This window comes from Notechis scutatus, chromosome 11, assembly GCF_049901735.1.
Source record: "Notechis scutatus isolate UNSWTSFEM ecotype Mainland chromosome 11, rNotScu1.2, whole genome shotgun sequence".
Classification (NCBI taxonomy): domain Eukaryota; kingdom Metazoa; phylum Chordata; class Lepidosauria; order Squamata; family Elapidae; genus Notechis; species Notechis scutatus.
This window is the reverse complement of record NC_142019.1, coordinates 3,849,030-3,874,458: the sequence shown is the minus strand read 5'-3', so window position 1 is coordinate 3,874,458 and position 25,429 is coordinate 3,849,030. Positions and strand designations below refer to the sequence as shown.

Here is a 25,429-nt window from a genome sequence, read left to right as displayed (position 1 = left end):
TCTGGATTACGACATTGGCACTGCATGCAGAAATTCCCAGTTTTAGTCTCCAGCATCTCAAGAAAAGGTCAGAAAGAGCCCAAGATGAACAGCTGGGGTAGCCATGAAAAACTAGCACCTTATGTGATAAAGTAAGGAGAAAGAAAATGAGATATTTTCGACTGAGGATGAAAGGTTTCTTCTAAGGCCACATTAAAGCATTATCCAGATCTAGTTCACTGACTTTTCACTAGGGTTCTTCAAAGGGGTCAATATTGACCCCAAAGGTCAATGGAGCTACCCAATATCAAGGGGTTGATATAGTTATTATGCTTGGTCATATAATTCAGCCAATTGTTTAGACTGGATTCGGCATTTTTATCCCTTTTATTGTAGTAGTAGAGCTGTTGTACTATTAGTTAAAGTAATCTGGGTTTAATTTTTCATCTAAATTAAATGTTTGAGGGTCAATAAACAACCTGAAACTTCATGAAGTGTTTGTGGACCTTGTTTTTAGCTCTTATCTGAATAGGAAAGAAAGAGAAGGAGTCTTGTGGAACTTTTGCTGGATGCTTTTATGAATTTTTTTCAGGAGATTCTGATCTAACATGGGTTGACTGAAGGCCCTGGGACTTCTTTCGCCTTTTGTCTATTCTGCTCAACAATTCTGGGAACTGCAGTCTCAACATCTGGAGAAAGTTGAGGAACGTGTTTAAAAGACCCTCAGCTTTCTCCAAGATGGCACTCTGGAAACATACCTGGACACAATGTCTATCCTACCCTTCATGCTTGCAGGACTAACGGTTGGGAATATTGGATCTTGTACTCCAAATGTATTTAGACTGAGTGGGTCACATGCCTCAGGGAAAATTATGTTCAGTTGCACAGTCTCTTGTTCTCTCCCTACAGAACATTGTTCAACTGTATTTTTAAAATTACCCTGAACTCATAAGCCCACGTGATTATTATTTTTAAAAATCATCATAGTGTATATCTCCTCTGCTGGGCAAGTATCTGGAACGCTCTGCAAGCAAACAAAATAATTTAGACCTCCATCCTTCCCTTATCATTATTTTAGACAGGTTGTGCTGAAACCTTTATTTCTGGCAGGATAAGGACAGGGACATGTAGAAGAAGATAAGACGAAGTACTCTGATCTTTTAAACACCTCTTTGATTCCTAAATCTAAAAGAGAATTTGATGACTAGAGGAACATCAAGCTAGATCAACTCAATTAAATCTCTCCTTGCCCACGAAGAACTAGATTTTGTGGAGGGGGGAAAAACATAAAGAAAGAGGGGGGGAGGTGGGAACAGCTGGGCATCCTGCAGTTAAGGTCTCTTTGAAGGCTTCTGTTGACCTTTTATCCTGTACAAAAATCTGTTTGCAGTTTTAGGAAAGGGCCTTGAGGTAGCCAAATGATTAGTCAGGTTCAAAGTCAAGGCAGCCACATTATTCTCCCCCGGGAGGAAAAAATAACTTGTTTGCTCTGGTCCTCCCTCCTTCTCCTTCCAAGCTTGCTAACCCATGCAAGGTTAAAGCGAAACAATCCAATGGGGGAGAAAAAAAAAGTCCAGAAAAAACATTTCAGTAGTTATTAAGATCAGAGAGTCTCAAACCAGCCACAAAAACTGGATGGAACAAAAACAAAAAGAGATTTGATGCCTTTTCCAAAAACCTGTGAAAGCATCGGTGGAAGTTGAGGATTAGAAGAAAGAAAACCAGCAGCTCTGATGCAGAATTTCATTCCTAAGTATGTGAATCCAAATGGGTTGTTGTTGTTTTTTAAAGTCTGCAACATAATATTTTAGATGGAGCTGAGGAAGTCAAAAAGAGAATGGGGAGGGAGTTGGACAAGGGGAGGGCAGGTTAAATAAAATAAGAATAAACATCAGAAAGAAAGATACAAAGACGATGTCAGGAGTGTCCGGAAAAATTTGTCAACTTTAGAAAGAAAGGTGTGACAGGAAGGGGGAATAGGGAAAAAATATGAATCCTTCTGTGGGGGAGATGGGTGGTTCCAAAATATGCCTGACTGCCTGACTGCCAGACTGCCAGACAGTTATAGATGAGAGAGACAAAGAGAAAGAGAGAGGGGGGCAGATATATTAGATAGATAGACAGATAGACAGACAGACAGACAGACAGACAGATGTATTATAGATGAGAGAGAGAGAGACGCAGATGTATGATAGATAGATAGATAGATAGATAGATAGATAGATAGATAGATAGATAGATAGACAGACAGACAGACAGACAGACAGACAGACAAACAGACAGACCTATAGATGAGAGCGAGAGGCAGATATATGATAGACAGACAGACAACATATTATAGATGAGAGAGAGAGGCAGATATATGATAGACAGATGGATGGATGGATAGATAGATAGATAGATGATAGATAGATAGATAGATAGATAGATAGATAGATAGATAGATAGATAGATAGATAAAAAGAAAGAATAAGAAAAAATATCCGGCATAAAGAGAGAAAGGAAAGGATGCCTGATAGAAAAATATGGTGCCAGAGAAACAAAAGAAAAAAGGTATCAAAATGGGACAACAAAAACAATGTATTATTATCTTTTTTTCAGCCTTGGTAAAACTTTCAGATGCAAAAAAAGAGAGAGAAAAAAAGTGGCAACAGAAGCAGATGAAAGTCCTTCAGGAAAAACAAGAGTACATTTAGGGTCAGCATTCAAAAAGGAAAGGAAGTCCAATCCACGAACAGCACAGAGAATCCTGAAACAGAAAAATGTGCACAAAAGCCAGAGGCAAAATCTCTTCCCTGCTCCCCTCCCGCATCTCTTGTAAGCAACTACTGTAGATGGAAATTCAGCAGCCCAGCCAAGGGACAGGGGAAGCCATGGCCAAAATGAAATGGAGGCAGTGGCTCAAAGAGAGAGGGGGAGGGGGGGAAAGACAACAGTAACAAACTACCCACATCAGTACTGCATCACAAATAATCTATCTTTCCCTTTATTCTCACCGATATGCATTTCACACAAACCCACAGAAGTCCTTCAATTGCCCCGGGATTCTCTTGTATGCATTCCAAACTTAGGGGCCATACAGTTTTGTTTTTTTTACTGTCATAACCAAACACAACACTGGGGAAAAAATTGTTGGATCAGCACAGCTGGAGATTAAATTTAGATGGTGCAGTGAAAAAAAACCCAACAACCCAAAAGACTCAAAAACAATAGAAGGGAGAGGATAAATCAGAAAGGAGCTGACACAGCAAGTGTTTATTTGAAGAAAACAAGGAGAAATTGGGATAGTTGGAAGGAGAGATGAAAAAATAAGCACAGATGCAATTATTCTTAATTAATAGAAACGGGTATGTTGCTGCTATTTTTCCCCCTGTCACCAATGTGTCTCTTTTTTCACCCAAATCAAAGTATACTGAGTCATGGGCAGTGAGATGGGTGGCATATAAATTTAATAACTAAATAAAACCCAGCTGCAACCTTGGACATATCACTGTAAGCCTCCTTATCTTAGAAATGAGCGAGAATATTTGCAGCTCGGGTGGTTGATGGAGGTTTGTTCTCTGAGGTTGCTGTTTAGCTTCCGAACCAGTGGTGGGATTCAACATTTTTTACTACCGGTTCTGTGGGTGTGTCTAAGTGGGCATGGCAGGGGAAGGATACTGCAAAATCCCCATTCCCTCCCCACCCCACTAACCTGCTTTCCAGCTCTGTTCTCCTGTGCAGGGCAACCAAAGAAGACCCAGCCAATCAGCTGGGACTCGGGAGGCGGAGAATAGATGGGGCGGGGCCAGTCAGAGGTGGTATTTTCCGGTTCTCCAAACTACTCAGAATTTCTACTACCGGTTCTCCAGAACTGATCAGAACCTGCTGAATACCTCCTCTGTTCCAGACATTTCGCCACCAGACTAGGGTGACTTCCTGAGCAAGACTTCGGTTGAAGCCCCAAAGTGCCGCTGAGGATGTCACCTAGTTTGATGACAAAATGTTCAAAAGCTAAACAGCAAGCTCAGAGAACAAATCACCACCGACCTCCTTATCTTCAAATGACTTGCATCTAGGTAGAAATACGTATGGTAGCTCAAGCCATTAAGATAAGGCTTCTTCAAGAGAAGTATGTATTCAGTAATACATGTTTTAACAGCAGCAAGGATTATTTCAGCACAATACTGGAAAGATGAAGAAACACCTCAAGAGGAAGAGATAATTAAGAAGATTGTGCAGAAATGGACAGACTCCCATTGAAAATCAAACAGAAAGAAGATACAGAATATCATCAAACTCGGAATTTATTTTATCAGTGGTTGTAAAAAAAAGGGGTGAGGGAGAGTAAGAATGGCATTTATATTGTTAAGCAAATCAAATACCCAGACAACACAATGTTTATTAAGCGCTAAAAAATGTAGTTAATAGAAAATTAATAAAAATTGTTTTTTTTTAAAAAAAAGATAAGGCTTCTTCAACATGGAGCCCTCCACTGATGAGATTGAAGCTTCCAGAATTCCCGACATGCTGAGAATTCTGGGAGTTGTAGTCTCAAAACATCTGAAAGCTATCAGGACAAGAGAGAAGTGTGCATTAGGGCAGGGGTCTCCAACCTTGGCAACTTTAAGCCTGGAGGACTTCATCTCCCAGAATTCCCTAGGTAGCTTTGCTGAAGGACTTCAACTCCCTTTGCTTTGCTGGCTGGGGAATTCTGGGAGTTGAAGTCCGCCAGGCTGAAAGTTGCCAAGGTTGGAGACCCCTGCATTAGGGTGTCTCCCCCGCCCTCACAAGCGAAGTGAAGCTGTCCAAGAGGCCACTGACCCGTCATGGAGTTTTCAGAGGTACAGAGCTGCTCCCTCAGCTTCTCTACGTCATCCGGGTGAACCTGCTCATAGAGGGTGCTGCCAAACCACTCCGACTGAGGCTGGTTCAGAACTGGCGTAACCGAGTCCGAGACGTAGATCACTCGGCCTGTTTCAGCAGCCACCACGAAGAGAAAACCATCAGCTGCTTCAAGGATGAGGTGCTTCAATTCCTTGAGAGAAGGAAGACAAGCATGTCAGAAAAGCAAAGCCCTCGATAGAGAGAGGACATCCTGTACTAGAATGATTATTGTATAACCTTTTCCGGTTTTGCTCACAAGCTGCTCTCCTTTTGCTTTAGAATATATATATCTTAAAATTGCACGGGTACCCTGTGACTGAGTACTATTCATTGTATTCTGTCACACTTCTTGGTTATGCTTCTTCAATCATGTTTTGTCTGTGTTTTGACATTTATTTAAGCAATTAGCAGCCATGCCTGATGGCTGCCATCCTTGCTCCTCAGTCTTGCTATACCACTCGGGGCATTCTGGATAAATAAAACAGCACCCACCATATTTTGGCTGAGAAGAAATGAACCACTGTTTCCTTCTCCAAAAGAAACGTCCCCATTCTTGCCTCTGAGCTTAAATTACAGAAGAAATTTACATGGATCAACGCATTTGGACAATCTAGTGTGTATAGCACATGCTTTGTGCATTTCAAGTGCTTGGAATACAATCTGCACTGTATTCCAGCCATTATTTCAACAGCCTTGGACCTTCCTGGATATGGTCAAGGACTTTCATTCTTTTTCTCCTGAAGTCTTGAGTTTGAGAAAGGGCAGGAAACTTCAGGTGTGATGTTTAGCAGAAAGATCACCCAGCACACAAATAACCAACTCCTCTTGTAGCTACATTCTCCTCCTGTGCACCACCCAAACACAAGTGTTTCTGTTGCAAATGAACTACAATTGGTTGCCCATTCCTTACTTCTCTAAACTTTAGCAAACACAGGTCATTATTTCTCTCACATCATGTTGTCCTTTCCTATAGTCTGGAATATACGTACATACAATGCCCAGCCAAAATAAAATATCACATCAGGGTTAAGGCACTGCCTGGATGCCTACAACACAATGAGCCATAAAATATTCAAGTCCCTTTTTAGCCTAAGGTAGAGCATTATATGGACCACAAACAATTTGTGTGTTGTATGGGTATGTGCAGCAAAACCAAAAGTTAATTATCCATAAATACTTTTAGACAACACTTCAAATATAATATAACTAGCTCGATACCCCTGCTTCGCTACAAAGCTATGTGGTTGGGCTTAGTTTTTTGGGAGGAAAATAAGGGGAAAAAATTCTGCCTCTGCCTACCAGCATCCATCGGTATTTATCTGGCTAGCGTCCTGTCAGTGTGTGAGAGAATTAAGGGCTGTTTGGAAACTGAAACAGTATTTGCTGTGTGAGCAAGGAGACAGCAAGGAGCCAAGGAGTGGCTTAGCTCAACTGTTCTGTACTAAAGCTGCTTGCTGCTATGAAACTAAACTGGAACTGAAACTCCTCTCCTCTGCTTGTGTTTTGCATTTGGAACAGGTTTCTTTTCAGGTGGGGAGCATCAGAGCATGTTAATAATAATAGTATACAAAATACTAATGCTCTGATGATCATTTTGAAAAATCCTTTCTTAGTGAGCACCTAGAAGCCAAGAGGAACATACGTGCCAAATTTCAAGTTTGTAGGCTTGAAATGGAGATTTTGTGATGAGTGAGTGGTATTTCACTTTTATATAGATAGATAGATAAAAAGACAGTAAGTATCAGTGAAAAGCATGAATGATATTTCTTAGGACATAGATGTCAGTTGCATCAACAACTATCCAGCTTCAAAGCCACAAAGCACAAGGGCAAAGAGAATGGGAAAGGCGGAAGAAACCAACAAGCCATGTTTGTAAGGGTGAATTGCAATCTCTTGTTGGTTGACACAGGGCGATCAACAATTCAATGTGACATTATTTTAGTTTGCAATAAAAAAAATTCTAACGTAGCCACATTATGTCAAGCGTCTAAGAGATTTCAGCTGAGTTTGTGCTTAGCAATCAAGTAAAGCCATGTGTGGCTGTAGGACTGAGATTTACATCTCCTTGGGTTCAGGTAGCCTGAGAACACATTCATTATAGCAAGGGTCTTCAAACTTGGCAAGTTTAAGACTTTGTGGGCTTCAACTCCCAGAATTCCTGAGCTAACATGACTGGAGGAGGAATTCTGGGAGTTGAAGTCCACAAGTCTTAAAGCCATCACATTTGAAGACCCCTTCGTCCAGAGCAACCAAAGGTTCAACACAAGGACAAAGACTTGAGAGCATCTCAGAAAGCAGTTACAGGTTTGGGTTGTTATGAGGTGGACAATTATGAATGGAAGTTTTCTAGGACACTATGAGCAAAGAAAGTTCTTTTTAACCCACTGCCCATCTTTAAATGGGCTGATAATGAGCAGGGAAGAACCTGGCTAGATGGGAGATCTTCAGAAACATAAAGGAGGTTTCTGCAGCCCCCATGATTGCCTTGTCTTTCAATCCGATGGTGAACTCTTCCTTGGGAATGAATGAAAGGGTGGGAAGCAAAGAAGAAAGCAAAAAAGGAAGGAGGAAGAGCCGCTCCCAAGGCAACGATTAGATAAACGGTGCTTGAGCCCATTCCAAGAGAGCAACTTGAGAAAACATCTCAGACAAGTTCATTAGCAGTCAAAACTAGGGAGGAGGAATCACGTACAGACATGCAAGATTCTGTTTCTACTGCTGTTACTGCAAGCATAGTCCCGACCTATGTTTCAGGCAACAACACTGCTGTCTTTCCTCTGGTTTACCTGAGATGAGTGCTCACCTCCAGAAAGTAGACAGCGCTAGGAAAGACAGAACATTCACTCATCACCTTTCAGCCACCCTTGTATGCAAGAAAGAAAAAAACCCCAAACCCTAGCATCCTATTCCAAAAAAAGCTATTCTCCCTTGGAAGAAATCCCTGCCATTCAAACGGAAGAACGATCTAAAGCTAGAGGGAAGACATTTCCAGCGCGGGACTAGCTGCGATCCAGCCTCCCTGTAACATGAACCCCTGCAAGACCCTCATGTTTCTCTACAGCCTCGTACGAAGCCACCCACCTGCTCAGTTAGGAAAGAAGGCTTATATGCTCCATCGGTAGATTTGTTCCCAGTGCCCCTCATGGACTTCATGTGAGACACTGCCATGCGTAGGATGGTCAGCTTGTCGGGTTTGCGCGCCAAGGCGCTGCAGGTGGGCACCATGTCAGAGAGCTCGGTGATGTACTGGGTCATCTTGTTCCTCCTGCGTCTCTCGATCTCACTATGGTTCTCCCTAAGCACACATGAGAAGGAGCAAACCGAGAGAGAAAGCGAGATGCTGTCGGTAAAAGATGCAGTGCTTGGAAATTGGCATAGCAGATCCAGGTGGGCTCAAAGGGGAGGCACTACGCCCAGGCATCCCAAAGACTTGTAATGCAAGGACCAGGGAAGAGCAGTAACACTTAGCCCTTAGACTTATGTGCTTTACAGCCCCCTCTCTAAGCGGTTTACAGAGTCACCACATTGCCCCCCCAAACAATCTGGGTCCTCATTTTACCCACTTCGGAAGGATGGAAGGCTGAGTCAAGCTTGAGCCATTCAGGATCGAACTGCTGGCAGTTGGCAGAGTCAGCATGCAATGCTGCATTGTAACCACTGCACCACCACAGCCCTTTCTTCCTTTCTTCCCACTTAGCAATAGCACTTAGACTTATATGCTACTTCACAGTCCTTTACAGCCCTCTCTAAGTGGCTTACAGAATCAGCATATTACCCCCAACAATCTGAGTCCTCATTTTACCCACCTTGGAAGGATGGAAGGCTGAGTCAACCTTGAGCCTGGTGAGAACTGAACTGTCAAAGTGCTAGTAGTGGGCAGTCAGCAGAAATAGCCTGCAGTACTGCATTCTAAACACTGGGCCATCACGGCTCTTTGAGAGAGAGAGACATTGTAGGTGGCTCTTATTCACATTTATAGGGTTAAAGAAATTAACAGACTAGATACGCTTAGCTGGGAATATACAGGTAGTCCTTGACCTATGACCACAATTGAGCCCAAAATGTCTGTTGTTCAGCGAGACATCTGTTAACTGAGCCTTGCCCCATTTTACGAACTTTCTTGACGCAGGTCTTAAGTGAATCACTGCAGTTGATAAGTGAGTAGTCTGGCTGTGGAGTGAATCTGGCTTCCCCATTGACTCTGCTTGTCAAAAAGATTGCAAAAGGGGATCAGGTGACCTTGGGAAGGTCATAAGTAGGAGTCAATGGCCAAGCATCTGAATTTTGATCCTGCGATCATGGGGATGCCATGACGGTCGTAAGTGTGATAAACGGTCACGAGATGCTTTTTTTCAGTGCCGTTGTGATTTGGAACTGTTGTAAGTCAAGGACTACCTGTAGCCAGGTATAAACCCAACAGTTCTTGTTTCCCAATCTACACTTACAAGCAAATGTATATCAGTCCACAGGGATGTTGGTTTATGGCTAGAGATAGTAGCCTAGGCCAGGGGTCTCCAAACTTGGCAACTTTAAGACTTCAACTCCCTTTGCTCTGCTGACTGAGGAATTCTGGGAGTTGAAGTCCACAAGTCTTAAAGTTGCCAAGGTTGGAGAACCCTGGCTTAGGGAATAGTAGGGAGAAACAGAAAAGTTGGGTGAAGTGGCCTTGTTCCTCAGCTCCTTCTTGAGAGATAAACAAGGTAAGGAAAATTAAAACAACGATAAAACAATTAAAAAGAAAAGATTGGTCATTTTTATCTACAGCCCAGTGGTGAGCCAACCTTTCTCCCAATCAATATTTACACTATCCTAGTTACTCTCACCCATTTCACTACAAAGAACATGGACTTTCAATACAAACTTCCACTTTGGACAGTGGGTGTCTAGTGTCCATCAAGAGGGACTTATGGGGGCCAAAAGAGGAAGGTCTTTCATCAGACCTACCAAATCTTTTGCTCTCCCAAATCCCTGCTATTTTCAGCCACCAATCCTGGTCATGCCATTTGGGTAGGACACAATATTTTCTATTTCTTGTCTAGAGGCACCGAAGGTCCCAGCTAAGGTCATCTCTTGGCTCCCCCCCCCCCGGCTTAGAAAATTACGGCACGCAACCCTGGTTTTCACAGGCACAAGAACACACATGGAACCCCCCTGCCCACAAAACCTGAAGTTGCAATGGAGGAAGCAGATCCACACTCCGATTTCGTGGCCCAGGCAGATCTTCCTCCTTCACTGAAATGAAACAGGTAGGTCTTGGCAAGCCGGGGAATTCCATGCATGCATTGAAATACATAGGAGAGACTCTGCACCAGAATGACCAATTGGCATCTCGAGGAAGGGAAGCAAATAGGAAAATTCCAAAATGGGAAGAAAAGCTTGGGGAACAAGGAAAACAGGACCATTTCCCACTTTTTTTGAACAAAACTTAATGGAATATTTAGTCAGTTTCTCAGCAAAATCACATGTGATTTATCAAGCACTACGTTGCATATAACCAGAACGATAGTAACAATAGCAGCCAAGGCAACTCAGATTCTGCTCTGTGAATAGAATTCTGCAATTTGCATAAATGGGTGCTTGGATTAATTCATTTACATTTCATTCCAGTTTTACTTATACATGAGCGAAGTAAAGATTATCCATTCTATCTTCATACATACTATACTATATATAAACTTCCAAGCATACTCACAATAGCAGTAAATCTGGATACTTTTACAGGGATTAGGGGATTGGACTAGGGAAAATTCTTGGCAAGTTCATTTCTACTGCTGGTTGCATATTCTGCATTTCTCCTGTAGCTTCACTGAACACAGCCCCTAGAATTTAGGTTGCTTAAATATATCTATTTTCTCTCTCAACACAACCATCTTCTAAAAGAGGCAGAGAATTTACATGCCTAAAGCCAATTCCCCATTTCCAAGTTTCCCTCCATTGAAGCATGGAAGATAATGGAAATGAACAAATGTAATCTGGACATGTTCAGAGAGGGCAGGGCAGGGCAGGAAGCAGAGGAATATTCTGCACCCAAAAAGTAAATGTTGGCATGAGGCAACAGATTACTACAGAAAATGATAACTTGTCTTGCCTATCTTCACCAAGGGCCCAGGTACCCAGTGGGCCACCTGAAAGTAACTTTCTTAAACTCCACGCTCTACTTGATTTTATTTTATCGAGATAGATATTTTCCCAGGAAGGTAGCTTGGAGCAAAGGCTGTGCATTGCTTTTAGGAAATAGCCTCAGGCTGTAGCCTCAGGTTCTATTTAAGACCACATCCAGGGGAGAAGAAGAAAGATAGAGAACAATAAAAGAAGACCAGAAAGAATATTCTAGGAAATGGCAGGATGCAGTGAAAAGCAACCTCCCCCTCCACACACCCCCAGCAAGTATCTTGTAACAGCAGCGATGAGATGCTCCTAAAATTCCAAATTACTCACCAACTCCCAAGACTGGAGATTCCTGACATAGAGCTTATGGCTTATAAAACGGTTCCATGTGTGCAGGTATATCTGGATGAGAGAAAGTGAGGGTGTTCCCTGAATGTGTGAATGCACATGAGAAACATCCATGCATTTTCCGTGACCCATTTGACACACAGCACCACTGGCCTGCTCCCGTTGTATCCAAATGTTCACCAATACCTCAAGGGCAAGGAAGTCAGTCCATAAAGCCATCTCGTGTCAATAAAGAGCATGGGCTTCCCATAAACCCACTGAGCTACTTCTAAGAAGAGCCAGGGAGGGCAGTGTAGCCAATCCAGTAGACGAGAAGCTACACTATGATAACTTCAGCTCTCCTTAAAGTGAAGACAAACACCAGCTCTACCAAGGTATCTGACGGACTCTCCCCAAAACTTAAACCCATTGATCAACGAAGACCTCAACTGTGTCTTTTTCCAACGTTTCTGCTTCAAGATATTAAGCAAGTAAGGTCATGCTTCTCTGTAGCAGCTTTGGATTCTACAATTCCCTCCCCAAACAACCCTGCCCAACATCAACTTCAATATGTCTATGGAGATTCCCAGTCATCCAGATCATAATTGTCCCAAAGGTGCTTTTTTCCAAGATGCAGCTGGACTTTCTGGTTTTTCTTTGAAGACATTTCGCTTCTCATCCAAAAAGCTTCTTCAGCTCTGAAAAGAAAAACCAGAGTCCAGCTGCCTCTTGAAAAAGCACCTTTGAGACAACCATGACCTGGATGACTGAGAATCTCCATAGACATCAGAGCTGAAGAAGCTTCTTGGATGAGAAGCGAAACGTCTTCAAAGAAAAACCAGAAAGTCCATTTGCCTCTTGAAAAAGCACAATCAACCATAATAGTTTCCTCCCAACTAACTAAACTGTTCCTGTTCACTCAGACTTAATTAAGTTAATTTACTGACTGGCCCTGTTTTTATTAAGTGGCTGGGGTCAGACATCATTGCCAACAAAGTGATAAGTTAGGATGATGTGTAAATCCTGATTTGCTCAGTAGTCTTTCCCCAACTAGTCAATCCATTTTTAATGGTTTTTACTGCAACAGACGGAGGACACTGTTATACACCAAGTTCTTCCAGACTGGGTTGAAGGAGTTCCTGCTATCTGCTTCTCTAAAAGAAAGGGAGATGACAACAACCTTCTGCAGCAAAGCTTTGCTAATTAAGTTATGTCCTTTCTTTTGAAACTCTAGAAAGCTGCTGTGCTGTAGAAACATTCGAGCTCCATCATTTTAAGGTTGCATTCACACAACATACTATTAAGCCAGTCAACACTTATCAAATACGGTCTGACAACAAGCAAGGTTCTTCTTTTTTTTCCGGCTTAGTGTTTTCTACCAACTCAAATCAATTTGTTTGGGCTATGATTCAGCACAAAAAGGGTTCATTCAATAATCAGATTAAATGGGTCATGTGAATTCAACAGAGCAGTGGTGCGGTGGCCTAGAAGTGGAGCTCTCGCCTCACAATCAGGAGTCTGTGAGTTCCATCCTAGGTAGAGGCAGATATTTCTCTCTTTGGGCACACTGAGAATATATCTGCTGAAAAAAACTCCGCATTGGCGACAGGAAGAGCATCCGGCCAGTAAACAATCAGCTCCATTCAGTTGGCCAGACTCCACCCTGCAAGGGATTATGGGGTCATTAAAAGATGATGTGAATTCAACCTAATATTTCTATATAAGTAGGAAAGAGTATTTCCAATCCTGAACTGCATTTAATTTTCACCTGAATCAAGTCCAACAAGTTACTGGAATGTAGCATCTTTTCTATTCATTTCACAGTAATCCACTTCCAAGGGATCTACTTTCCTCTATAACAAGCACACTCTGCTTTGATTTTACACCCTTTTTCCAAAATGTCCCTTCTGGATGGTATCTCCTAGGTCACCCACCTTTCTTTTCTGGATCAGCCATTATTTTGACACACACACACCCTCCCACAAAAGAAGAAAACTAACACCTTAACCTGAAATACAAAGGGCTGGATGGATTTTTTTCTCATTTACTTTAGGATTATCCCTTCCCTTTTTTCCCAACGCCTACCTTGCATATTTTTCCCTTATCAAGAGAGATTGGATCATCATACCTGTGGAGGGAGAAAAAAGGAAAGCATCACCAAACCATGGTAAATAACAAGGGTTAAGCCTAGAAAAACGTATTGAAGGTATGGCCAAATGCCTTATAATTCTCAGCCAGTTGGGACAGGCAAGAAGGTAACTTCCAAGGACTCTGGGCATCAGTTTCCACTGACTTAAACAGCATAACCGACAGCAAAGGTTTTGGCGAACTGATATATAAACCATCTGGAGAGCATCAAATTTCCTATGTGAGTAGTCCTCAACTTACAACCACAATCGAGCCCAAAATTTCTGTTGTTAAGTGAGAGATTTGTTAGGTGAATTTTGCCCCATTTTACAACCTTTCTTGCCTCAGCTGTGAAGTGAATCACTGCCTTCGATAAGTGAGTAATCCAGTTGTTAAGTGAATCTGACTTCCCCATTGACTTGGCTTGTCAGAAGGTCATAAAAGCTGTCAGAATATTCATGAACTGGCAGAGACATGGTTAACAAGGTCAGCCAATGGGAGCTGCATTGGAGTCTGGCCATGGCTTAGCTCTGTCCACTCAGCTCTAAAAGAGAAACTGAAACTAACTTGCTTGCCTGCTGAATTAAAGTGAAACTATTTTTCTTCTCTGCTTGTGTTTTGCCTATAACTTTCTACCAGTTGGAAGAATCTACTATTGGTATTGTAACCTTTACTTAATATGTTATTACGTATATAAAGAAGTTAATGAATCCTGTTGAATTGTGTGTGTTTTCTGGATTTGAATTTCTGCTGCAAAATCTGACAAAAGCGGATTACATGAACTTGGGACACAGCCACAGTCGCAAGTATGAACCATATCTGAATTTTGATCCCATGATCATCGGGATGCTGGAAAGATCGTAACTATGATAAATGGTTACTTTTGCCAGCCATTGTAACTTTCAATGGGCGCTAAACAAACTGTTGTAAGTCGAAGGACTTCCTGCAGTTTGCCTTAAGATGTCTCTGCATGAGATGGCTAAATCCTCAAGGTTTGTCTATTCTTCCCTGTCTGGATTCACCCAGACTATTATTCAAACTTGAAAGCCAGAAGGCAAAGGCTGAAGGATACAGTTCTTGGATCAGCTATTTTTATTGCCGATACTAAAAAAAAAAAAAAAAAAAGCCATAATTAGAGCAGAAAACCATCAACTGCCAATTTTGAGTCCCCAAATTTAAGTACGGCAGTCCAGAGGTGCAAACTTCATATCTCTTTTCTCTTCAGAAAAAGACGGGAAAGAGGTAATTTCTCAGTGAGAATGACAGTTGAGAACACTGCATAGTTATAATAATGGACCTGTCTGTCTCAGGCTTTTCTGTCTGGCTTTTGGCCTTCTAGACCTCAAAAGTCCTCTCCTCTAACACAGCATCAGGGACACCAAAAGATCTTGTTTCCTATTTTAAACTAAGAACAGCTTTCTTACATTTTAACTTGGAGCCCTCCGGCTCATTTAAACCAGAGATGCGTAAAGTTTTTTTTTTCCCCCAAGCCAAAAGACAAGCTTGGTTTTGAGTAGTATTCTAGGGGCTACATTCCAAAGTCTGGGTAGGGCAAAGACAACAAAACAAAATTGCAGGTTTTTTTTTAAAAAAAATAATGAACTACAAATGTATACCGCTCTCCTCCCACGTGTTCCCTCGCTTCCCCCTTGTGATGAATTCAGGATTACAATTCTCTGTCTTTTTGTTGTTGTTGTTGGCTTTATGCAGTGTTTTGTTGATCGTTGAATGGTGAAATAAAATTAAAAAGAACAAAAGGCCACTTTTGGCAGCAACTGGAGAGAGAGAGAGAGACTCTTGGGGCAATAGCCAAAATTTTAGAGGGCCACTTATATACCTAAGACCACAGATTATGCACTGGCTTGAAATGGGTCATGAGCTAGTTAGAATTACAAAGAAGGGTGGGAACCTCTCACTGGAATGAACTTTGCTTTAATCGGAGTTTTGCCGTCTCTGGAGGACATGGGAAATGGCGGTGAGTTTAAAAGTTGTAGCATTTTAAGCTTGCAGCGGCACCAGGAAAAGGAGATGAAAATCCAAAAAGACAACAACGATCGTATTTGTCTTGGCTCAGACATTATGACCTGTCTCTTCACCCAGACCTTTGGCGAGGGAGGGCGAGACATCTCTTCATTCCATCTGGCCTCTTGCGATTGCTATCTTTTTTTTAATCTTCTGTTGATTTTATTGCAATTTCTTTGTTGTGAGCCACCCAGAAGAGTTGGGAGTCAGATGGCACACCAGCTTCAACAATAACAACAACAAACTAAGGTTCACCCATGACATCTTGGCAGGCTGAGTACAGCTGGTCCTCAACTTACGACCCAGTTAGGACCAGAATTTCTGTTGCTAAGCAAGGCCGCTGCTAAGTGAGTTGCGCCCAATTCTACGTTTTTAGCTATGGTTGTTAGGCAAATCACTGCAGTTAAATCAATAGCACTAGGAGCAATAGTACTTAGACTTATATACCGCTTCATAGTGCTTTACAGCCCACTGTGATGACCCAGGGTGGGATACAAAATCAACACGGGCACAAAAACAGGTGAAGTCCCTTCAGCTTGGCTTCAAAGCTCCAAATATCCTTGACTGGAGACAAAAAAAACTCCCCCACAAACAGTTGCAAAAAGGAGGAAATGCTGTTTAAACTAAAAATACCTATAAATTATAAGTAGAACAAGACAACACAAACCACACTGAAGCAAGTAAGGGAACCAGGCAAGATAAGGGCTTGAAGACATCCACAGATATTGGAACACACACTGGGAAGGATGCCAAACTCAGGTAAGAACAGACAGACTCGAAATATTTTCACACTTTGTTTCCAGCACTGGCTCATGCGCAGTCCATCCTTTTAACCAGTTCTCACAGCTGCAGCCCATGAAGAGGATCAAGGCCCTTTCCTCCCTCATAGACCACGCCATTCACATCTCTCCCTTATCCTCTCCTCCCTGCTTGCCCTAGGATGGAGATGGGATGGGCCTGGGTCCTCCTCTGACTGCCCAGCCGGCCTGTGCCCTTCCCCAGCCTCCTCCACAACCTATGGAGCCACACTTCCACTCCCTGTCAGTTGTTCCTCCTCTCCCTCAGATTCAGTCTCCAACAGGGGCATGACACCCACTCTAAGCGGTATACAGAACCAGTCTGTTGCCCCCAACGATCTGGGTCCTCGTTTTACCAACCTCGGAAGGATGGAAGGCTGAGTCAACCTTGAGCTGTTCAGAATCGAACTCCTGGCACTGGGCAGAGTTAGCCTGCAATACTGCATTCTAACCACTGCACCACCACAGCTCTAAGCACCAAATATACATCAAAATCTAGGGTTCCAATGTGAAGGGACAACAATCAATAGGAAAAAGTATTTCAGGAGCAGATCCTGTGTTTTGGACTATTCTATCTTGCAGTCCCCAATTCCAGCTTCCCCATTGACTTGACTTGTGGGAGGTTGCCTAGGAAGATTGTAAATGATAATCAATGACCCCCTGGACAGTGCAAACATCGTAAATACATGCCAGATGCCAAATGCCCAAATTCTGATCATATGATCCTGGGGGATGCTACAATAGTCATCAGGGCAAGGACAGATCATATCTCACTTTGTTCAGTGCCATTGAAACTTTGGACAGTCATTAAGGATCATAAATCAAAAACTTTTTGTATGCATTGTTTTAGCTAAGCCTCTTTATGTCTGTAGAGATTTCTCAGTTATCCATGGTAGACCCAAGGGTGCTTTTTCAGGAGGCAACTGGACTTCCTTGTTTATTCTTTGAAGACATTTCACTTCTCATCAAGCAAAACATCTTTAAAGAAAAAAGAAAAGCAAGAAAGTCCAGTTGCCTCCAGAAAAAGCACCTTTGGCACAGCCATGACCTGGATGACTGAGAAATTTTTACAGGTCTTTAGCTGTACAGTTTGGGATGAACACCCTTTGAATGGTGGGGGAGTAGGAATGGATTTCCAGAGGGAACAATTGCAGACTACAGGAACCGTTTGCACTACTCAGGTGACCCTGAGGACACAGATAAACCTCCAAGTGGCCTCAACAACCCTCTAAAAGGATGCAAATGGCCAGCTGTCTGCAAGGAAAATAAATCCTTCCATTCCCCACCATCCTGTCAGAGCGGAAGAAGCTTCTTGGATGAGAAGCAAAACGTCTTCAAAATAAAACAACCAGAATGTCCAGTTGCCTCCTGAAAAAAGCACCTTTGGGACAAGATTCTTTATGCTTTAGTATAAAGAATCACAGAAGGAACGAGTTAGAAGGGACTTCCAATCTATGCCAATCCCTGTCTCTCTGAACTTCACTAAACCAATCCTGACAAAGGGCCTTAGGACCTCATTTAGTGGAGCAAACTATCTGTGAAAGCTTCCTTTCAAAAATTATTTTAAAAGCTGCCTTCGGATTCAAGAAACGAGGAATGCAAAGCCTTGAGTTTGAAATCCCAGAGAGGTTGTTTGCATGGCACCTACAATATGTCAAACGGATGGGAAGGAGCTCGGAGGAACGCCAAGCGTATAAATACTGCTTTGTCATGCTGTTCTTTTCAAGCAGAGCTCCTGGCCCAGATTGTGCAAAGACAGAACAATAAAGCAGCAGTAATAAATGGTTAGGGAGTTTGTCACGATGTAAGACAGAAAGATGGTAGTTGCCCTGGTGCATTTCCAAGAATACACTGCAGGATTGTGATTCCGCTCACCCAGAGGAAAAATTATTCTTGTGTTCAATCCATTCTATTTGGATAGTTCTACCGATTTGCAGGTAAGAGTACAAATTTGAAGCTCAGCTCAATAAAGAAGAATATTTGTAGCCCAGGATTGTATTGAAGGGTCCTTGGTGCTCTCTGAGCTTGGTTGTTTTCTTGCAGACATTTCATTACCCAGCTAGGTAACATCATCGGTGCTAGTAAGGAGTGAGATTTGGGAGGAGGAGGAGGGAGGGAGGGAGGGAGGGGAAGAGGAGGTGGTCTTGGTGGTCTCTGAGCTTGGTGCTTTTCTTGCAAATGTTTCATTACCCAGACTAGATAATATCATGAGTGCTCATCTATAGATAGATAGACTAGCACTGATGAATTACCTACCTCATATGAAACTTCTGCAAGAAACAAGCAAGCTCAGAAAGCACTAAAGACCCCTAATGCCCAGCACAACTACCAGTAACTTCACAGAAATATTGTTGTACCAATACCACAAATAGTTTGTTATTAGTGTCTTCTGAAATTCCCTGATGTGTCCTCTTCAAATCCTAATCAATGCAATGGGCTGATCAGCTAAAGAAAATGCCTCTGGTTAATAAAGCAGCACATACATAGGTGTGTATAAGTGTGCGTACATGCACAGTGTGCTCACACAGACACCACTCCAAAAATGTTTAGCTTGTTCAGAATTGTAAGGGACACTCTTGGATTTTTTTTACATTTCGTTCCATGCTCTTTGATATTAAACACTTGCAAATTAATGCATATCTGCTGAGATCACATGACTTTCCTTGTGACAATAGCACTATTAAATATGCAAGGTGTATCCTCTCATCCATTTGTATTCCTCGATGAAGCTTGTTTTTAAAAACTCACCTTGAAAATTTGCTGGGTCCTTCACCATCTTCATCATCGAAGTCCATTCTGGGGGAGGAAAAAAAAGAGTATGATTACAATTATATCTCCATAGCTGGAAGAGTCTGCATGGATTAAGGAAAGGAAAGGTTAATTATGCATTATTTCTCACGGTGCCTCCCTTTCTGGTTTTTCCTCTGCTCATTAGTGATGCTTGTTTTACTTTCAGTTCTTCCTTTTTGTTAAGAGTTTATGAACAGTCCTGTCCCTTCTCTCCTGGGAGCAAAGCTAAAACAGCCAAACTAGGGTGTCTGCAATTCTCCAAATATTCTGGACTCCAAATGCCATCAGGCTCAGCCTGCCTGGTCAACAGCGGGGATGAGGGAAACTGGGCCCTGACATCCATAAAACCATTATCTCTCCTTAATGTCCCCTCTCCATGCTATGGATTCTTTTTTCCTTAGCACTGCTCAAAAGCAGAATTGTTGGCCACTTTGAACTTCCACTGGTTTCTTTTCCATCCCTCCGATCATTAAAAGCAAACCAGAAGCCAAATGTTTCTGTTCTGGTGAAGTTATCCTGTTATTTGGCTGTTCTTGCTTTGTGTGTGTTACAGCCAGATGATCTTCAAAAGCCTGCCCAATTTCTTCACCCGTTACTTTTCTGGTCACCTGGCCAAAAAAAAACCCATGTCTTCCAGTTCTCATCTTAATTTTCTTTGCAAACAAAACTCCTCCATCACCACCATTGCTACCCTCCTAATATTACTCTATTTTTGTCATTTTCTTTGAGCTCTGAAGTCTGACAAAATTGTTTGTGGGTTTACTTGAAACTATGTGCTTTGCTTAGACCAAGGACCACTATATATATATACATATACATATACATATGCATACACACACACACACACACACACACACACACACACACATATATATATATATATATATATATATATATATATATATATATATATATATATATATATATATATATATATATATATATATATATATATATATATATATATATATATATATATATATATAACACACATACATACATACATACATACATACATATCCCTAAATCACCATCCCAAATCTACCTTTAGAAGTGAGAGTAAGGGAAAAGTCAGGCTGTGCTATTTCTCAATTAAAATTTTAATTTTGGTTAAATGATGACCACCTTTTCCCTACCTAATTCCACCATCATATATTTCTGAGTAACAACTGCAGGGAGAATGACTCTCATTTTCATTGAAATTAAGCTGTTCTTTCAGCTCTTCTTAATTTGTTGGTGTTTTGATGGTCCTTGATTGGTAGGGAAACAGTGACCTCTAGTGGTCACTTGGCTAGCTAATAAAATAAATAGGATTCACTGTCCACTTACTGTCCACTTCCTGATGGATCTGCATCTTCCACAAAGGGTAGAAATACGTGGGAATGCATTTTTTCCTGGATTTTGCAAACATCTTGCTTGATTAAATGGTTTAGGGAGTTCCAAAGCTATCAACTGTTTTGTAAATACTTAAATGACATTTTAAGACAAGATCTTACAAAAATATAGATTTTGAATTTTCTTTTTCTTTTCCTCTAAGGTCATTCAAGCTGCTCATCTTTTTCCATTTGCATTTAACTCCTCTGCAGATCAGTATATAAATTTGAAATCAAACCAAGGTTAAGCCTTCCATCTTTTACAAATATTCCCAATCATTTACCGTTCACAGCATTTCATTCAGATAGATGTTTCGCTGGTTTGCAGTCCTTCAAAAAAGACTGTTCCTTCCACCATGAAATTTCACTGCATGTTATTTATTTGACACAAGAGAAAAAGAAAAAAATCCATACATCAAGAAATATGACTGCATCTAACTTTAGCTTTCCATCAAAAACACAAGGTGGAAACTATTAATTCAAGAGTAGAAAACCTTTTTGCGCTTAGTGGCTGAAAATCATTTTAGAGAAGATGAAAGCTTCACGGCTGATTTTTTTCTTTTTCCAATCTTGTACCAGATTGATTCTGGCCATTGTCAGCATCTCTCTTAATACATTATGATACCGTTCATTTATCTTCTTTGGGATCATAATATTTGCGGTTTTACTTCATAACTTATTTTCAGAAATAGGTTGGCCTATTTCTTTCCAGTCGTGTGTGTGTGTGTGTGTGTGTGTGTGTGTGTGTGTGTGTGTGTGTCCATCACCTAGGATAAAACTTTCCTTCATTGTCCTGGCATTTCTAACCTTTATTGGTGCATGATTTATCCATCTCGCAATACCACCTCTTCTTTTCCCTCCAAGTGTTAGAAAATCGATCAGAGAGTGACCTTCAAAGTGAAAACCTGTATACTAATGCAAAAGACGAGCGATCCCTCCCTCTTAAATCCCTTTCCTTTCATTCATTCTCCATCCTAAATGAAATGTTGTTTGTCCAAAACTTGCTGCCATTTAGCATGTATCTGTGTTTAGGTATATCGGGTATGTGTGTGCTTGCATGAGACAGGGAGGGAGGGAAGGGAGGAGGAGGAGGGGAAGGAGGAGGGGAAGCAGAAGCAGAGGAGGAGAAGGAGGGGGAGGAGGGACAAGGGGAAGATGAAGAGAAAGAAGGAGGAAGAGGAGGAGGAAGAGGTGGAGGGGGCAGGGGGAAGAGGAAGGAGGAGGAGGAGGAGGAGGAGGAGGAGGAGGAGGAGGAGGAGGAGGAGGAGGAGGAGGAGGAGGAGGAGGAGGAGGAGGAGGAGGAGGAGGAGGAGAGGAGAAGGAAGGAGAAGGAGGAGAAGAAGAAGAAGAAGAAGAAGAAGAAGAAGAAGAAGAAGAAGAAGAAGAAGAAGAAGAAGAAGAAGAAGAAGAAGAAGAAGAAGAAGAAGAAGAAGAAGAAGAAGAAGAAGAAGAAGAAGAAATTTATTCACTTGAGTCCAACTCTTGGTGATTCCATGGGCCAGGTTTCTCAATGTCTTCCAATCTTATGCTATTTTTTGGAGTTGGTCCATGCTTTGGCTGGTGTCAGTTTTGATGGTGTCCAACCACCATGTTCTTTGATTTGGTTTCAGTTTACCACTAAGTCTTCCAAACATAATTGCTTTCTTCAATGAATTCCCCACATGACCTGGCCAAAGTAAGGGAGACACAGCTGTGTGATTTTACCTTCTAGTGACATGCCTGATCTTAACCTGCTTGTTAATCATCTTTGTGTCCAAGGACAACATCACCTAGGCCCCAATGCATTGCAGTAGGGCTGCAGTTCAAACACCTTTTGCTTATTTAGCATTATAAATGCTGGCTATTTTCACCCAGAAACTGGATCTCTTTTAAAAGGCAATTAATTACTTGCTGAGAATTCACCAGGCTTTCTAATTTCTTCTCATTACTCCCTCACTTGGGATCAGGGGGAAGAGGAAGAGAAAGGAGGAGGAGGAGGAGGAGGAGGAGACGCCATCTTGAAAATATCTTGTCCATTCAACCTTATTTTGAAAAGTGATGCTTACTTACCCAGAACGCCTCTTTCCCCCTCTGGCAGGCACAGAACCTGCCATTCTCACTTGACCAGCGGCCATGGGTGCCACTGGCAATGTCACTGACCCTGGTATGTCCGTGGCCATTTCTGTAACACAGAACATAAAGCATCAGCTTAAGTTGGTAGGCAAATGGAGTGACGGTCTCCTGGCACAGCTGAGCTTTTGATAGATTGCAGTGAGCTCGTTTGCAAAATAGTTTCCATGGGAGACTTCCCTTATTTACAGAATGGCTGCTAAGGAAAGTATCTTGGATACGAATTGTCCACTCATGAAAAAAGGAGGCTGGAATGATCCAATTGTTCAGAGGTGAACGACCCTTCCCCCTTTTAAAAAAAATTGAGATGGAAAACAGGAAGTTGTCCCAGTGGTTCATTTTTAAGATGTCCTTCCCTCTAAATCAGTGGTGGGATTCAATTGTTTTACTACTGGTTCCGTGGGTGTGGCTTGGTGGGCATGGCTTGGTGGGCATGGCAGGGGAAGGCCACTGCAAAATCCCATTCCCTCCCCACCCCACTAACCTGCTTTTCAGCTCCGTTCTCCTGTGCAGGGCAACCAAAGAAGACCCAGCCAATCAGCTGGGACTCAATGGGAGGCAGAAGATAGATGGGGTTGGCAGGGCCAGTCAGAGGTGGGATTTGCCCGTTCTCCGAACTACTCAAAATTTTCGCTACTGGTTCTCCAGAACCAGTCAGAACCTGCTGAATACTACCTCTGCTCTAAATGTCAGTGCAATCTGAACTGTTACAAATGCAATTCTTCTAAACTTCAGTGGTTGCTTGAGCCAATATATTAATCACCATTCAGCCGAATTGCATAGGATTGCATAGAAATGCATAGGGAAAAAATGCTAAATCTATAATTCTATAAACCTGCTAAGATTAGATAGAGAGTCAGTTCAATGTAGGCATTAAGGCATTTGAATAGGAACCAGGAGACTGTGAGTTCTAGTCCTGCCTTAGGCACAAAGCCAGCTGGGTGATCTTGGGCCAGTCCCTCTCGCTCAACCCTAGGAATGAGACAGTGGCAAACCACTTCCAAAATCTTTCCAAGAAAACCACAGGTCCTTCTTTAGGAGTCAACACTGATGCAAAGGAGGATTCGCATGTAGTAAAAATGAGATTTACCTACTTTCTATTCAGCAGACATCTGATACAAATGGAAAAAAGATCATTTTACACATATGCCAACTTTCATGTGCTTTTTAATGGACATGATTTGGATCTTATGGGCAACTCTTTCCTCCATCAGTCCATTAAATCAAGATGCCCTGTATTAGCATCATTCTATGCTTCCATTTTTCCCTCTCCAAATTAATGCTGAGTTTTAGGTCGCAATGATATTTACAAGCATTCCAATGAAAATAATGTCATAAAAAATCCAAATTAAACCATCAAATTGGTTTGAATGCAACATTTACATTTTATTCCAACTGCAATCCTTCAAATACTTTGGAGAGATGGTAGCCTGGAAGCAAAGAATTGAATACTATTTGCTGGAGAATAATATTGGAAAATTAATAGGTGAATGGTGTTTCTTAATGTTTTCCTTTTTTAGATTACGAGTTGTTAAAAATGTGTTAGCTGTGTAGCACGCAGCACCTTTTTGGAGTCAAGTAACCTCAAACACCTAAGAAATAAATAATTAAAGAAAATTCCAAGTATCAGAATGCTAGGCTATCTGTACAATTTGTCTGGCCCAGTGTAGTTGTTCTTATGAATGACTCTTTGAAGCATACAAGAACATTACAACTCCATTTAAAAAAAAAAAAACTACATTATTAATTACATTGTCAGCATTCCATGAATTAGCAATTCCAAGCCAACATCTCTCCACTCTACATGAATGTCAAAAAAGAAACCCAGATACTCAACATTTGTAAAAGAGATTTTAAAAATACAATTTTAAGGAATGCCAGATATAGGTGTCTGTTCCTTAGCCTTTATCGTGCACTTAGAGGGAGCGTTTTATCATCAAATGCAAAAAAAGAAAAAGGAAGAAAGAGAAAGACAGAGAGAGAAAGAGAGAACCATAATGCCAGCTTGGTATTTGACAATAAAAGCTAAATCAAATCTTTGATAAAAACATATGCTGTACAAAATAACATTAATTATCTCCATTCACATGATAATACTGATATGAACCAAAAAAAAAGTCCGAGATTCTTAAAGACAGATTTGTCCAGCTATGATTTAAAAGAATTGGATTAATAAATTATTGCAAAGGCTCAGCTCAACCCCATTCACATTAATGCTCAACGCTTTTCAATGCGCCCTGCTCTCAACTAGATCAATTCTCTCCCACCTGTGCAGAAACGGTCCAACAAATACGTCTTTTTCCCCCCCCTCTCTCTCCTTTGGACGGCACCTTCTTTCAAAAGGAATTCATAAGAAATGCCAAAAACCTCCGGGAAGAAGCAGGGCTAGATTGGTATTCCACTCAGAACTGTCATCGCAGATCCGTTTATCTTAACAGCAGCCTATGATTCAGCAAGGAACAAACATCTTGCATACTGATCGGTTTATTTGCGGGGGGATACATTGATATTAAATATTTGAGGTCTGCAGGGAAGGCAGGAACTGGAATGGAAGAGAGTTTTTGATGGACAATAACAGGCCGACATCCAGGGGTGGGCTGCTGGGGGTTAGCAGGGGTTCGGGAGAGCCCCTAGCTAAGATTCTGTGCAGTTTGGAGAACCCCCAAATCCCACTCCTGGCTGGCCCCGTCCACCTCGCCCTTCCCAGGAGTCCCCACGCAGCCCGTTTTGTATGCAGGTAAGTGCAGGGCGTGCATGGAAACTCAGGGAGGGTGAAAAATGGGCCTCCTGGAAGGAAGTTCAGGAAGGCCGGAAATGGGCCCGTTTCTGGCTTCCAGAGACCCTCCGGAGCCCGGGGAGGGCAAAAACACCCTTCCCACTGTGGTGCCCAACTAGGCCACGCCCACCCAGCAACTAGGCAGAGAACCCGTT

The 25,429-nt window shown here is 41.9% G+C and overlaps 2 protein-coding genes across 3 annotated transcripts in view; one reads left to right on the top strand and one right to left on the bottom strand.

The window, feature by feature from the left end:
- CTXND1 (cortexin domain containing 1) overlaps window positions 1–25,429 on the top strand; it is a 413,279-nt gene that overhangs the window by 335,329 nt on the left and 52,521 nt on the right. The window lies entirely within an intron of this gene.
- ARNT2 (aryl hydrocarbon receptor nuclear translocator 2) overlaps window positions 1–25,429 on the bottom strand; it is a 110,286-nt gene that overhangs the window by 69,525 nt on the left and 15,332 nt on the right. The window contains exons 2-5 of one of the 2 annotated variants that reach the window (XM_087972616.1): window positions 22,439–22,550; window positions 18,975–19,022; window positions 7,927–8,140; window positions 4,783–4,996 (exon numbers count right to left, since the gene is read on the bottom strand). In XM_087972616.1, the coding sequence (XP_087828742.1) occupies window positions 4,783–4,996; window positions 7,927–8,140; window positions 18,975–19,022; window positions 22,439–22,550 (588 nt within the window). Of the gene's footprint in view, window positions 1–4,782; window positions 4,997–7,926; window positions 8,141–8,651; window positions 10,919–18,974; window positions 19,023–22,438; window positions 22,551–25,429 lie in introns of those variants that run through there. The other variant, XM_087972617.1, reaches the window with a different exon arrangement.